This window comes from Carassius auratus, chromosome 17 (assembly GCF_003368295.1).
Source record: "Carassius auratus strain Wakin chromosome 17, ASM336829v1, whole genome shotgun sequence".
Lineage (NCBI taxonomy): Eukaryota > Metazoa > Chordata > Actinopteri > Cypriniformes > Cyprinidae > Carassius > Carassius auratus.
Window position 1 is genome coordinate 25,176,114 of NC_039259.1, and position 16,801 is coordinate 25,192,914.

General features: G+C 38.5%; 1 protein-coding gene across 1 annotated transcript; it reads left to right on the plus strand.

Moving 5' to 3' along the window:
• Positions 1-294: 294 nt before the first annotated feature.
• LOC113117724 (human immunodeficiency virus type I enhancer-binding protein 2 homolog) lies at positions 295-15,504 on the plus strand. Its single transcript, XM_026286616.1, is given in 9 exon segments — positions 295-496; positions 4,652-4,744; positions 4,877-9,079; positions 9,191-9,238; positions 9,241-9,344; positions 9,433-9,608; positions 9,684-9,779; positions 9,956-10,659; positions 13,267-15,504. Coding segments are annotated over 7 exon segments (5,502 nt in total). The 5' UTR covers positions 295-496; positions 4,652-4,744; positions 4,877-5,119; the 3' UTR covers positions 13,681-15,504.
• The last annotated feature ends 1,297 nt before the right edge of the window (positions 15,505-16,801 follow it).

The window sequence follows — 16,801 nt, forward strand, 5'->3', positions numbered from 1 at the left end:
ATCAGGATTTTCAGTCCCAGACTAACGTTGTGTTTGGAATACCATATTAGCATACTGCTTGTTATTTCTGCTGTATATCACAATCCTATACATAGATTAAACCTTTTAATTTCAGTGCAGTTTAGGTTTTATGCTTTATTCTAATCCAAACCTTCCTGATTCCAACTCCTTTCCTCAGTTAGCATGGCCATTCACTTCTCCCTGTGCTGATGCAAAAGTGGCCCTGAATGTGGGCCGTTGCATAACCCTATCCGGGGCCCCTTTTCTATTTTGTTCCTGGATACGCGTCTCAATGAGGTATTTTCTGTGGTGACTCGCATACATCTGTAGCGCTTCTAATGTACTCTCATTGAGCAGGACATTGATGACTGTTGAGACTTATTTCTGGCACATTTGTCTTTTTTTGTAGGTGATGTACAGCGATACAGGAAGAAGGAATTATGAGAACAGCTGCATTTGATTGGAGACATTGTACAAGGCTGAATTTGGACACCAGGTTTGTAGATTGATAGCAATCACTGTGTTGTACGTCTTACTGGGACTCAAAAGCAGGTGTCTCGTCAAAGTCAGTCCTTGACTGCTCTGCTTTTTAAAGTACGATAAGCTCTTCTGTGGACATTTTGTTCCTTTTGTAGTTTTAAGATGCAGCACAGCTGTATTTCATGAAATGCCAGGCATCCCACCGGGTAGTGATGCCAAGGGGGGCTGATATATGACGTAATGACATTCTTTCAAGTCTGGTTATATTTTCCCGCCTCTGGCTTTGACATGTTGAGCCGGTTGTTGTTGTTGTAGATGTGTTAACACAGATGCTTGTCTGCTCATTCAATAGATGATCGAAGGTCAAACTTGGACACTTATAGTCTTTCGATGTTGTCCTTAATCGATGAAATCACAACATGCAACTTGGACAGATTTGATGTGATTATTGTCTCGTGTCTGAATACCGAACACCACTGACACATTTAACTTGTCAGCCCAGTTTTAAGAGGTGCATTTAGCCTCTGGCAGGTTTATCCACCATAATTCTCCTCCAATGTGTTGAGGACTGCACAGGATTGAGACTGACCTTGAAAAAAGCATATCTGATTGCTGTGTTTTGTCATTCCTACATCAACGCTCTCATCTGGTCGCTTTCTCCAGACTGAAAGGCTGTTTAGATACTAACTCGACCTATGGAAAACATTTGACTTCGTTGTAGAGCATGTTAAGATTTGGTTGTAGATTTTATAGCCTGGTGGAGCTTGATATTTCTTCTCTGATTGCGACGAGTTTGAATGTCCCAGTTAAGAGGTTTGAACCAGATAACCTTATGTAACCTCATTATATAAACTCTGATGTATGCAGATGGTAATTACAGGTGCATCTCAATAAATTAGAATGTTGTGGAAAAGTTCATTTATTTCAGGAATTCAACTCAAATTGTGAAACTCATGTAGTAAATAAATTCAGTGCACACAGACTGAAGTCGTCTAAGTCTTTGGTTCTTTTAATTGTAATGATTTTGGCTTACATTTAACAAAACCCACCAATTCACTGTCTCAACCAATTAGAATACTTAATTTTTAGTGACTTGTTGGCCTTCTGGAAAGTATGCTCATTTACTGTACATGTACTCAATACTTGGTAGGGGCATCTTTTGCTTTAATTACTGCCTCAATTTGGAGTGGCATGGAGGTGATCAGTTTGTGGCACTGCTGAGGTGGTAGTGAAGCCCATGTTCTTTGACAGTGGCCTTCAGCTCATCTGCATTGTTTGGTCTCTTGTTTCTCATCTTCCTCTTGACAATAGCCCATAGATTCCCACTGGGGTTCAGGTCTGGTGAGTTTGCTGGCCAGTCAAGCACACCAACACCATGGTCATTTAACCAACTTTTGGTGCTTTTGGCAATGTGGTGCCAAATCCTGCTGGAAAATGAAATCAGCATCTTCAAAAAGCAGGTCAGCAGAACGAAAGTGACGTGACATACAGCCAAGTATGGTGACACATACTCAGAATTCATGCTCTGCATTTAACCCATCCAAAGTGCACACACACACACAGCAGTGAACAAATACACACCGGCCACAACTTCCCCAGGGAGCATGAAGTGCTCCGAAAATTTCTTGGTAAACAGGTGCAGTGACTTTGGGTTTCAAAAGAACACAATAGACAAACAACAGCAGATGACGTTGCACCCCAAATCATCCCAGACTGTGGAAACTTAACACTGGGCTTCAAGTAACTTGGGCTATGTGCTTCTCCACCCTTCCTCCAGACTGTAGGACCTTGGTTTCCAAATTAAATACAAAACTTGCTCTCATCTGAACAGAGGACTTTGGGGAACTGGTCAACAGTCCAGTTCTTCTTCTCCTTAGCCCAGTTAGCCCATGCCTCCAATGTTGTCTGTGGTTCAGCAACTTCATTGACACGTCTGTGTGTGATGGCTCTTGATGCCTTGACCCCAGCCACAGTCCATTCCATGTGAAGTTCACTCAAATTCTTGAATCGATTTTACTTGACAATCCTCATAAGGCTGCGGTTCTCTCGGTTGGTTGTGCATCTTTTTCTTCCACACTTTTCCCTTCCTCTCAACTTTCTGTTAACATGCTTGGATACAGCACTCTGTGAACAGCCACCTTCTCTGGCAATGAATGTTTGTTTCTTACCCTCCTTGTTAAGGGTGTCAATGATTGTCTTGTGGACAATCTTCCCCATGATTGTGTAGCCTAGTTCTCACAATGATGAAGTCACGAGATCCAAGTGCGAGGTAAAAATGCTTTATTTGTAGCTCAGATAGTCAGCAATGAGAACATAGGAAGACGATGGCATAAACCCAGATGAATCACGTCCAGACCACTCAAGCAGCAGTAATCTCAAACCCAGCGCAGGAATCTCAGGCGGGCAAGGAGTAAGGTCCAGAGAAATAATCCAACTGGAGGAACAAAGCACAACAAGACAAGAGAGACAGACGAGAAATCAACAAACCAACATCACAAACCGGAAACCAGCCAAACTTAAAGGCAGCACAAATGAGTTGCTGCTGGTGCTCATTATCGCAACCGCTGCTAATTAACAGATTCACACAATCAGACAGAGACGCAAAATGAGCACACTGACCCATGAACCTTGACACTAGTGAACCTAACTGAGAGACCATTTTGAAGGCTCAGGAAACCTTTGCAGGTGTTTTGAGTTGATTAGCTGGTTGGCATATCACCATATTCTAATTTTTTGAGATCTTGAATTGGTGGGTTTTTGTTAAATGTGAGCCAAAATCATCACAATTAAAAGAATCAAAGACTTAGACTACTTCAGTCTATGTGCATTGAATTTATTTAATATACAAGTTTCACAATTTGAGTTGAATATCTGAAATAAACAAACTTTTCCATGACATTCTAATTTATTGAGATACACCTATATAGTTGCATGTCCATTCAAAGAGTGCAGGCAGAGGTGGTGTAAGTCACCAATATTATTTTTTAATATTGTGGCACTACTTTTTAAATTATTTGACCAATAAAATTAAAACTGTAATGTAATTGGTCACACATTTGTATTGTATAACGGATGTGAATTCAGTGGTTCATTCATTAATCTTTAGAATCTCTTTACAGGGTACTTTACTTTACAAGGTATGGTACCTTATATGTATTTGTATGAAATCATTTGGAAGAATTTGCCCTTGTATTTTAATTTTATTATTATTATTATTATTATTATTATTATTTATTATTATTTTTTTTTTTTTTTTTTTTTTTGCAGATTCAACACAAGTGTTCCTTCAATTTGTAACTTTTGTAATGCACTAAGAAAAAAAATATGTTAATTCCCTGTGAATGTTATTTATTGTTCTACTAAAGATGAAACAAGATTCAATACCTTAGATTTAGATAAGTTATTTTAATGTTTTTGAAAAAAAATATAAAAGCTCACAAATGCTGCTTTTATTTAATATTATTACCATTTAAAAACAACTGTTCTATTTGAATGCATTTTAAAATATTGTTTATTCAGGTAATGGGAAAGCTAAATTTTCAGCATCATTATCCAGTCTTTATCCAGATTCTTCAAAAATCATTGTAATACAGTATGCTGATCTAGTGCTAAAGAGACATTTTTATTATTAGCATTGTGAAAACAGTTTGTGCTTCTTAACATTTGATGATGTTAAAATTATGTCATGATACATTTTGTGTTCAGGATTGAAATGAATAGAAAGTTCGAAAGAGCAGCATTTATTTTAAATACAAATATTTTGTAACATTGTAAATATCTTATTGTCACTTTAATTTCAATTCAATTTAATGTACCCTTGGGAAATAAAAGTAGTATTTATTTATTTATTTATTTATTTTAATGTGACGATTTTCAAACTTTTGAATGGTAGTCAATATTATTCAGTTGATCTTTATTCATATATATATATATTATATTATATATATATATAGATAGATAGATAGATAGATAGATAGATATTATTTTTATTTTATTTTATTTTATTTTGAAATGAAAGAGTTTTCCTTTGAATAGCAAAGACATTCCTAATAGAGATTAAAGTGGAGAATGAATGATGGTGTTACAGAGATAAATTATGCTTGCACAGCCATGTACTTGTAATACTTGTAGTTTGGTTAATTCTCTAATGGAGGGATTCCTGACCTTACAGTTTGAGACGACCTTCACATCAATCACAAACGTCAGAAAGACAAAGAGATGGTGCTGGCAAACTGCCCTTCAGAAACACTCTACTCAGGGCATGGTGAGTTTATGGGCCATTTGTCTTGAAGATATATGGCTTTTCTACTTAAATAATTGCCTCAGAATTATACTGTACTCTTCAAGTTATTCTTCTTTGCTTAAAACATTTTGAATTTGTTTTTTCTGTTTGCAGACAATTTGGATTTGGTGCCCAGGCTTAAATGTATATAGATTGACTGAACATATGGAAATTATTATTTCAATGTTTTGAAAATTATGCTGTTGGACTGACTGCTGTACAATCACAGGGAACTGTTTAAACCACTGAAGGATTAACCATCCACTTTAAAGAGAAACTTTTCGCTGTTCAGTGTGATGATGTTCATTGTGTCAAAACCAAGGGCAATGTAGCAATTGTAGATAGCAAATACTTATCATGGAGGCTGCTAATACCTCAGGTGATGTGGAATGTTCCAAACAGATTACTGGTTTCAAAGAAGACGAAAAACACTTGCCATCCGAGATGACCCAAAGAGGCCAATCCTCTGGCACAGAGGACAAAATAAGACTTGCGGAGCAACCCCAGACCCCAGCTGTAAGTCCATCTCCTGGTATGGAGTCACAGGTCCTTGCTTCAGGAAATATTCTTACCTCAAAATCTAGAGAACAGTGTCACATCCAGCTCAGGAGGAAAAACGTTTCTCTCCCAAACAAACGATATCTTCAATCAGAATATGAGCTGCTGTCAGAGGGCCTTCTCAAAAAGGAGGAGAAGTTGGTTAAGACTGGGAAGTATGTATGCCAGTATTGTGGCAGAGCTTGTGCCAAACCCAGTGTATTGAAGAAGCACATCCGTTCTCACACTGGCGAAAGACCATATCCGTGTATTCCTTGTGGTTTCTCCTTTAAAACTAAGAGCAACCTGTACAAACACAGAAAATCCCACACCCATGCAGTGAAGGCAGGATTGTTTTCATTTTCAGAACAAGACAGCAAGCATACGGATGAGGAGTTGGTGGTGGCAGAAGGAGAGATGCATTCTGATGCTGAGCAGAGCAGTGACACAGATGAAGAAGTTGTGGAAGACTTATCCTTGTATACAACAAGCCATATCAAAGAAACAGAGGGTTTTGTGCAAGAAAAAGGGAGTATATTGGCAAAAAAGGACACTACTTTATCTGCTCAAGCATCACTCAAAAAGGAAACGGGCTCATCAGGAAAAGTATCTTTATGGCAATTCCGGGAAATGAAGGCACCTGCAACTATTGCTCAGGTGGACCAAATGGTTGAGTTCTCCACCATCAAGCAAAGACTGGCACTTCGGCTTTCAGAGAAGAAAAATCAAGACTCTGATCAGTCTCTTTCTCTGCCTAGTTCATACAGTAAAGGCAGCACTGATTCAGGATACTTCTCGCGTTCTGAGAGTGCTGAGCAACAATTCAATCAGTCAAGCACAAGTGCCAAATCGTATCAAGAGATTATGTTTGGTAAATGTTATAGGCCAACAACCAGGCCAAAGCAATCAATCACTGTACAAACTTGCATGACAGACATAAATGAAGCGACATCCAGCTTCATGATTACATTGAACAAAGGCATAATTCCAGGTGACACTGACTCCTCAATCCACAAAAGCAAAAAAGACCTAGTGCGATCAATAAAAATGGATTCTGAGTCCTTCCAAAGGGAAGATTATCAAGCATGTCAAATCTCTAGCTCTGACGTTCTGGAAACAGCGTCAGAGAGTAGTGTATTCTTGCGCAGTAATTCTCTTCCAACCTCATCTAATTCAAATCTGAATGCCCCACAAGGGCTAAGAATCAGTAACTCATTTGATGAGAGAATGGCAGGTGCTGATGTCACCTACCGAGGCGCAATGGGTATGAGAAAACTCATGCGGCAAGCTGCGTTTGAGCACTCCGCTACTGAAGGACATGCTGAATCTGACTGCTATGCTCATCTGGCTTGTAGCTTAAAATCAGACTTGAAACTTCACAGCATAGATGATCCAAAAATGGGTTCTTTAAACTATCAAGAAACTGAGTTGTGTTCCATATTTCCAAGCCATTTATCAGAAACTTCCACAAGGAAACGAAGAAAGGACAAAAATGTCATGGAGGAAGAGGACTTTCATGTACAAGACAAGCCTTCTGGACACTCAGAGGACAATGAGACAAAGCCAACTATTTTAGATACTGCCTTTTCTGACACTGAGAAAAGGACTGGCAGCAATGTTATCTCTGTCATTCAGCACACAAATTCATTAAACCGACTAAACTCTCCAGAAAGGTCAAGTGATGTTAGATCATTTCCCTTTGACAAAACTGGCATTTACAGATTCATGGAGAAGAAGCATAGTATGGAGGGTCACAGAACAGAAGGAGCAGACTGGCAATGGCGATGCAGTGGTTTTCTGCACCAAAAACTTAATTTGAGTAAGCAACCAACATCTCAGCCTACTATCCAAGTTCCAGAGATTAGAGTAACCGTGGAGCCTGACAGGTCGGAAAAAGTTCTGGAAGTAGGGGTCAAGCAAGGGGATAAGCATGCTGAAGAGTTCCAGTGGCCACAGAGGAGTGAGACTCTATCACAGTTTCCATTGGAAAAGCTACCACCCAAAAAGAAACGCTTGAGATTAGCAGAGATGGAATGTTCTTCTGGGGAATCTAGTTTTGAATCTGCTTGCACAAGTCTCTCCAGAAGCCCAAGTCAAGATAGCAATTTGTCTCACAGCTCAAGTTTTTCCCTGTCCCTCGACAAAGAGGAGACCATTAACCTTGTGTCTCTAACCAACCCAGATGAGTTTAATAAGCCTTTGGAGTTCTTATCTGTTCCAGGACGTTTACAGAGTCATCACAGAGAGATGATACGTTCTGCTTCAGAGCAATCAACTTATAATTTACCCTCAGAGTTTCCAGGATATCGAAGCAAGTCTTTCGATTATGGTAGTCTTTCTCCTTCATCTACATCTAGGCAAGAAGAGGTTACAATGCGTAGAAGGGCATTCTTAGTTAGGCAGGCAACATTAAGTGGTGAACCTGAGATGCAAGGCGGCACCATCTCAGATGAAATGAGCAAGAGATCAACCTCACCAAGCAAACCGTTTACACTTGAGGGATCCATTGAGAAAATTAGGTATTCTTTGATTTCTGGTAGTCCTTCTCCCCAACACAAACAATATTGCCGAGTGCAAGCCTCATCTCAGTATGCAAAACCCAATGTTTGCAGTGTTTATGATATGGATATTGTAACGCATTTTATAAAGAAGGAACCTGAAGAATCCAAGGTAGCTGAATCTTATATTAGCTTAAGGAACACCCAAGAAGATTGTTCCCAGAGTTTAGGCAATGTTTTGTCCACAATAGCAGTGCTTTCACAAGCTCAGCAAGTATTAGCCAGTCAAAGTATGTCCGGTTTGCTAGTGCCTGTTAGAATTCAGATGCAAGTACCATCTTATGGGAATGTAACGTACACTAGTATATCTCATATTCTGGATTCTCAAACACAGAATCCTATGTCATTCATAGAACACAAAACACAATCCCCCTGTCAAAGTCTTGCCATTTTCATGTCACAAAATAACCCAGATTTTGAACCATCTTCAGGATCAGGGCACCCTAGGCGACTACTTCGCAGCCCACAGGCATCACCAGCAAAGCTAAATACAGGCATACCTCTATCCTTGACCTCCAAAACCATCTCAACTACAGAGGCCCCCAGTGGTGGAGCAAACAAACGCATGCTCTCACCTACAAGTAGCATTGAACTTTTCATTGAAGCGAAGCAACAAAAACGAGTCAAAGATGAGAACATTTATGGACAGATTGTTGAAGAGCTTAGTGCTGTGGAGTTAGGACATCTTGAAGGTGAAAGAGAAAGTACCAAGAAAGCTTTCAAATCAGGAAGCACACCAGAGACATGTGAGCCCACTGAGGAGATAGATGTGGATGAGCCCAGCCAAGACTTTTACAGCAATCTAGAGTTACAATCTACTGCCAGAATTCCTCAAGATACTGCTATGATGGAACAAAAACCAACACCTGAACTTATAATGGCCAGTAATCTTCCTGGTTCTAGTATAGGTGCAGTGCCCTTGTCAATCACAGGTGCTTTACTTTTCTCCAAGTTTCCAGGTCTTCACACTACTACATGTGTGAGCTGGTGCTATCTCAACTCCACTAAGCCAAATAGTACCCAAACAGCAGCACATTTTTCAGAGTATGCCTATTGGTTTGTGAGATGCCGTAACCCTAACCCACCTGATCTTAGCACTGGGATGGTTCTTGCTCTTCTCCGATCTAAACAGAGGAGGCAGGATTCTATTTATTCAGTCGCCAGCATTTACCAACCTGGACTGCTAGTGAACTCAACCCCCTGGAGGCCGAAGCAAGAACAAGTATGTTATCTGTTGTTGGTTTTTGCTGATTTACCACTTGCTGCTGTGCTATATTTAACTGTACGTTTTTATTTAGCCATCTGTTCCATAAGGTCTGTTGCACTATTGCAGGTATCACTGGACTACAGAGAGGAAGATAGAAAGCAAGCTGTCAGGCTAAAGACATTAACAAAGACATTAGCCAGAGGTGCAAATATTTACGAGAAGATGTGGAATCCACCATACGACAAGCAGAGCCAGTCCGCGTGAAGATTTTTGAAGGAGGGTACGAATATGTAATTTGATCATGCTGCTGTTTATATGTGACTGTAGTAACGCATCGAAATGAAAAAATATTGTATTTTCTCTATCAGGTATAAGTCCAATGAGGAATACGTGTATGTGAGAGGCCGTGGTCGGGGAAAGTATATATGTGAAGAGTGTGGCATTCGTTGTAAGAAGCCAAGCATGCTCAAGAAACACATTCGAACACACACGGATGTGAGACCCTACATCTGCAAGTGCTGCAACTTTGCTTTCAAAACTAAAGGTTGGCTTTACCACATTTACATTCAAACGTGATTGCAAAAGATTGGGATAGAAAAATAACCCCTATTTTATTTAGGGAATCTCACCAAGCATATGAAGTCAAAAGCTCACGTCAAAAAATGCCTTGAACTTGGAGTTTCACCCACAGCTATGGACAATACAGAGGATGCTGGTAGGAAACCTTTTTTTTTTTTTACTACTTTTTCATGCAGATGTAAAGATTTAGAGTATCTAGCTTAGTTCCTTTTTAAGAGCCTTAAGCACCCCAAACTAGTTCCATCAAGGTTCTAAATGTTATGAGAATGTTAGAAGCACTAATTTCATTTTCTTCTCTTACTCCCCTTGTAGATGACACACAGAAGTCCTTAGGCATCATGTCAGTGGAAACAACCATTAAACATCAGTTCTCAGATGCAGAAGATTCTGATGGCATTGATGAGGATGAACCAGATGATGATGAAGATGATGAATGTGATGGTGATTCTACACCAAAAACATTGTCCAGAAGCACAAGTCCTCAGTCCTATGCAGTCAACAAGACATGTCTGTCTGGCTGTCTCCCTAAACTCTTTGACCCAAGCCACAATCCACCGAAGGAACAGCTTGGAGTTTGTTCACGGATTATTGATGATGATCTGACCTTTGAGCAGTCAAGCAGTTCCTCTGAGCCTTGCCCACCGCAGCGGTTGTCACCTTGTTGGGATTCACCTTGCCAGAGGTACATGTCCCCAAGAGGAGATCTCTCACCACAATGTCACCTGTTGTCAAGTCGTGATTCATCTCCTTTAAGGGCAGTTTCCCCAAGGAGAGATCTGAGGATCAGAAGGGATTTTTCACCTATCCGGCAGCTGTCACCTGTTAGGCCTACAGGTTCGGACCCATCAGGGCAGCGAGCGCAGTCTCCGCTGGGTCAACAAAAAGGGGTGCTCAGGACAGTGTCCCCGCGGAGTGGGTCTTATCAGCACAGGACCCTCATGGATCAGGGAAGGAGTGTGAGATTTCAAGATTCTTCCCTTCGACCGGTCATCGGAGTGCGAACAAACACCGGAATGGTACGCTTTAAGATTTACATTTATGCATGCTTTTATCCAGTATGACATATACTGAATTCATCCTACACAATCATTTCTTGCATTCCCAGGGATTTTAACCTATTACCTTGGCATTGCTAGCACCATGCTCTACTGATTTAGTGTGCTTTCACACTTGGTTCGCTTGCCTGGTCTGAACTCGAGTTCGATTGCCCCCCCCCCTCCCCATGCCCCCACTGGACTGAATTCATATTATTTTATTTGGGTCCAAACCATTTGTCATTTGCATCATCAATTCAGCAGCTGTTTACCCTGTTGCTTAGCAACAGCAGCGCAGAAGAAGGTGGCAAATGCATAACATTGCTCTCTGCACTTTTATATATTTACATTTTTGAACCGTTTGTTTCGTTTACAAAGCTTCGGTACATAACAGCACTTACGTCTGTCTTACGAATGTACTGCAAATTATCTAAAGAACGTTTGCAGGAAAGTGAGTGAAACACATTTTTATCAAATAATACGTCATTCACTTCCGCAATTCGGTACAGTTGCATTCACTTTAGCAGCTAACCGTACTGAAGTTCACATGAACCGTACTCCAGACCACCCTTTTTAAGTAGACCTGGGTAAGGTTCCCAAGTGCGCAGTATTTCAATATGAATTTTGTTCATATTGAAATATTTTGGCATCAATGGCATCAAACCAGGCACCAATGTTTATCCTTTTAATAGTGTTTTCGGTTCTTTTTGACAGCCGTGATCATTAATTTTTTTTTTATAATTAAAATCTTTATGATAGAATATAGGGATGTAACGATTCACTGCAGTTCAATTTGATTCCCGATTCTGATTTCACTCTTTGAATCGATTCACAATATTATTATTATTATTATATATTATATATATATTATATATTATATTATATATTATATATTATATATTATATATAAGGCAAATTATAAATAATTTTGTTTTGGACAAAAGCGTGTGCTAAATAACAAAATTTAAATATAATGTAAATGTAAATAACAAGCCCCAAATCAAATAAATAACACAAATAAAAAATATATCTTTATATAAAAACAACACAAGGCTTTCCCTGTGAAAGTATGCATAGAAAATATCTACATGAAACAAAAAGAGCAGATGAGCTAAATGAAATACAGATTCACTCTCTGCCAGCAGTTTGAGCTCAAAGTATTTCCTTGGTTTCCGCTGTAAACAAAGCAGCACTGCACTTCTGAACTTTAATATGTATTATACAGAGGCAGGATAAAAAGACAAAATACCATCTAAACTTTTCTAAAGACAGTTAGTTCCCCTCAGACATACATTCAATTACATTCAATTTTGTCATTTATTTTGATTTTGTCAACTCTATCATGGCCTGGACAAAGGAGAGTTTTCTCCAGCTTAATATTGACAAAACCAAAGAAATGTGCTCCGGGGTAATTAATGCACGCACATTTTTTAAACCCTTGATAATTAATGGAGAGGAAGTTGAGCAGGTGGGATCTTTTAAATATCTGGGTACAGAAATTGATTCCCAGTTTAAATTCGACAAGCACTCAGAAAGTGTCTTTAAGAAAGCATATCAACGCCTAGGCTTATTGAGGAAATTGAGGAGCTTTAATGTGGAAAAAGATATTCTGATTGTTGTGTATAAATCCCTTATCGAATCTGTGCTTACTTTCAACATTGTATCCTGGTATAACTCTCTTTCTGTTAAATGCAAAAATAGACTTCTAAGGATTATAAGCATAGCTGGTAAAATTATTGGTGAGAAACAAGTAACCCTGTCTGATCTTTATATTGTGGCAGTAAAAAGCAAAGCATCTGCTATTGTGACAGACTCTGCCCATCCTCTGCACAGCTCATTTGATTTACTTCCATCTGGTAGACGATTTAAAGTACCTTTGGCGAAAAAGGCAAAATATAAGAAGTCTTTTATCCCGACGGCCGTTGACATTTTAAATAGGAAATAGGGGAGGGGGTTATCTTAAATTGTGTGGTTGTCTGTTGTATTGTATTGTTGTTAGCTGTGTATTGATAGTTGTATATTGTTTGTTGAGCCTCTTGTCTAAAGACAATTTTCTACCCTTGTGGGGATAGACAATAAAGCTTTTTTGAATTTTTGAATTTGAATTTGAATTAACTCCTACCCCTAATTGAATCGCGATTTGTTTTGCATCAACCATTTTGAATCATCACATATTTCAATTGGTTTTCAAGCGGCTCGTGGTTAATAGCTACATCCCTAAATAAAATCTGCATAAAGAATTGATGCATTTAGCAGACGCTTTTATCCAAAGCAAATTACATTGCATTCAGTCTAGCAATTTTTCTCCTAACATGTGTTCTCCTGGTATTTGAACCACCAACCATGCGCTTGTTAAGGCAATACTCTACCACTTGAGCTACAGGAACACTTTAATGCCAGAATAACGGCAGCATTTTTGGGTAAAAAATTGTTATACAGTCAATTCTGGTGCCAAGCCTTAATGGCATAACAGAATAAATATATAAAAAAAACATTCCACACCAAATCTACACCAAGTCCAATGACTTTAATTCTCAGAAAATCAGAATGAATTGGTCAGCATCATGAACAACATCATTTTTTTTTCAGGATCAAGGGGATACTCCGAATCTGTGCAGCCGTCAAGGTCTGTCCACAAACCTGCAGCCAGACATCTTCAGCCATTTGCCTTTGCACTCTCAAGGACAGGTGCCAACGCCTGTCCCGATGATCCCTATTGGGGGGTTAAGAATGCCCACAATGTCAACATCTGGTGCTGCTGGGGAGAGAAATTTGCTCCCGTCAAATCCACAGGAGAACATATTAGAAACTGCTAGGTCTGGCTGGACCTCAGCCCCTGTCCTAGATCCTGGAGTTGCCTCCAGTGGAGAAATAGCAACCTCTTCCACTGGCCTTCCTAGCAAAGATGATAAGAAAGAGGAGAGCGTCTACATCTGCGCTAAAGCTATCGCATCCCTCAGAATCACATCTGAAGATGCCGCTGATAAAACGCCTGAAAGCTGACTTTATAAGCACTATATAACTGCATTCAGAAGTAAGACTATAATTCAAGCTCAGACTAGAAACGTATTTTATGCAAGTATTGAATCATTGTGTTCAACATACATTACGTGGGTTCTTGTGCCGCACTGGCGGTAGCAAACTTCTGTACTCAAGGGGGCGATAGAGTTACCTATAAGTGTCTGTGCTTTTATCCCAGATGTTTTATTATTCAGGTAGCTGCTGTAAACATGCCAAGTTTAACAAACTTTAACTAACTTGCTCAGTAGTTGACCCTTAGCGCCCCCTTGCAATCTGACATATTTCAGAAGACCAAGATGCGCAAAATCAAACTTAATTATAGTGTGTTTTTGGCCTTAGAGTCTGACAAAGGAGTTTTGGTAACGTAGGCAGAAACAATACACAGAATATGCACAGCATCTTGCATTTATGTTCAGTGCTCATGCCATATTCTCCTCCCATATCAGTTACAAATATAAACATATACAAGCTTTCAACAATACATGCAAAAGAAATGGTATCAATATTTCATGAAAACTTGAGTTCTGAGTTTCACAGGACTGGAAGTGCATCATTTGCGTCCCAAGTATCGCCGTTCTTACTGAAATTGTCTTTGACTTTTGCTTGTGCCTTTAAGAAGATGTTTGCATATCCCTCCATGAGAGAAAGTCATTTGATGTACCCTGTTTATGCACTTAACAATAGTGGTAGTCATTAAGTTGAACTAATATTAAGTACAGTGGTTGCTTTTGAGATTGCATTTATTAAGTGCGTTAATTGCATTAAGCTCTGCTATGACATTGCCTTGTATGCTGTTGTATATTTTTGCTAGCATCTTTATAACTTAACTGCATTATGATTCAAGATTAAAAATCCAAAAGTGTTGATAAATTCTTTAAACAGTTTAAACCACCTCCACCGTATAGTATTTTTCTAAATGTATCATACCTCGTTTCCTTATTTAATCTTTATGTTTCTGCACTTAAGTAAAGAAGTGTCATTACAAGGCATTTTTAATATAGACCTGCATATGACATCATATTAATATATAAAAAGCGGTAAGTATCATGCATAAAGTTGACTATTCAAAGCACTTTCTAACGAGCTGATAGACTGAATGCCGTGTCCTCAATATTGAAGCTCTTTTAAATGATTTTTCATTGAATTAATCATATGGCTCACACATTCCAGTCACTGTTAAGTCAACTATATGTGCACACACATATATACGCACACACGTATTTACACAAACACACACACATAATTGCTATCATGTACTGTAATTACTTTTGAAGAGTGGCTTGTGTTGAAGTAAGCAAACATGAATTGTATATTTGAAGGGATAGTTGCTTTTTCAGGTTTTTCTTGGCATCATATTGAAGGGGTCTTGTCTGGTGAAACTGTCTGACTGATTGAATGTATGCATTTTTAGCCTGTCATTTTAAATGTCTCTAAAGAAGGTATAAGTGCTATCTCATATTAAACATACGCATATCATATGAAGTAGCAGTCAGTTTATGGTATTTATATGAATAGTCTTGAGTATTTAAAAATGCTGTGATGAAGTTAAACTGAGTTTATACTGAAGGAACTTTCATGTCATGTTTACAGTATTACATATTAAAGGTTTTGAGGTATCTAGGTTGAATTTATGGTATTTTAGAAATTACAGCTGATATTTATCTTATGGACTGGTACATGGTCATCATTTATAGAAGTTCATGAATATTTATTTTGTTTTGCCCATAATGGCAGCTGATTTCTTCTTATTTAATTGTTTGTTTTTGTTCTACTCTGATTACAAGATGTCCTTTAAAAAAATAAAAAAATAAAGTTCTATTATAAAAACGTTCACATTGCTCTTACCTCAAAATGAAATATGCACATATGAAATATATAAACAAACCAGCGTAATACATATATATTAATCTCTAATGTTTTAAACATCCAGATTACTTAGCACATAATTATATGCTTTTTTTTTTTGCATTATTTTGTATTTTTCTAAATCGCTAATTTTATAGTAAGCATAACGATTTCAGCAAAAAGTTTAATATTTATAATGAAACATACATCTACAATAATAAACAAGACGGTGACATTTCATTACAAAACAAGTCATTGATTATTTTAGAGACTAAGTCAGGTGAACACTACATTATTATTGTGCAAAATATTTACAAGCACTTATTACAGTATTTCACAGTGAGTCAGAAAATAATTGTAAAACCTGGATGGAAGGAATGCAGTTTGATTCAATGAAAAATGTCTATTATACATTGCATTCTTTTGTGTGCTATTTTTAAGCTGGTCACTGATGTGTTAAATAGCCCAGCCTTCTGCAGAGGATTTCAAAAATCTCTGCCATACACAAAATCATGGTGATAATTGTGAAAATGTACATTGCACTGAAGACGATGGTCTCAGGTACCACGCACTTGGTGAAGTTGAATGAATCAGAGAAGTACAGCCAATGAACCGGGAATCCAAAGAGACAACTCTGGATCCAGAATGCTGCCACCTCCAGGACGATGTCTAACAGTACAGAAATGAGACCACCTTGTATGTTGGTTGTTCTAGAACATTGGTCTCAAACTCAATTCCTGGAGGTCCACAGCTCTGCACAGTTTTTCTCCAACCCTAATCAAACACACCTGATCCAGCTAATCAAGGTCTTCAGGATTACTAGAAACTTCCAAGCAGGTGTGATTTGGAGCTGGTTGGAGCTAAACTCTGCAGAGCTGTGGCCCTCCGGGAATTGAGTTTGAGACCACTGTTCTAGAATATCCTCTTGGTCTATGTTTTTATATGCCGCATACAGATGGAATACGGCCCCTGGAACAAGAACCGTCACTACTGTAGCTGCAGGGCCCACAACCTGCAAAAACAAAAACCTTCCACATTTAATTATTTTGTAAGGTAGGTGCATTTAAAAAAAAAATAGTAAATCGCTTTGTAAACCTTTCTTGAAAAAGAAAAAAAAGGGAGAGAAAATAAAATAGACAAACAAAACTGTTGAAATCTGTTGACTTAATGTTGTCGCTAGTATGAAGCATCCGATAATGCAAAAAACCTAATAATATGATTTCTTGATTGTGCCATAAAAATAGTGAAACATCAGAAA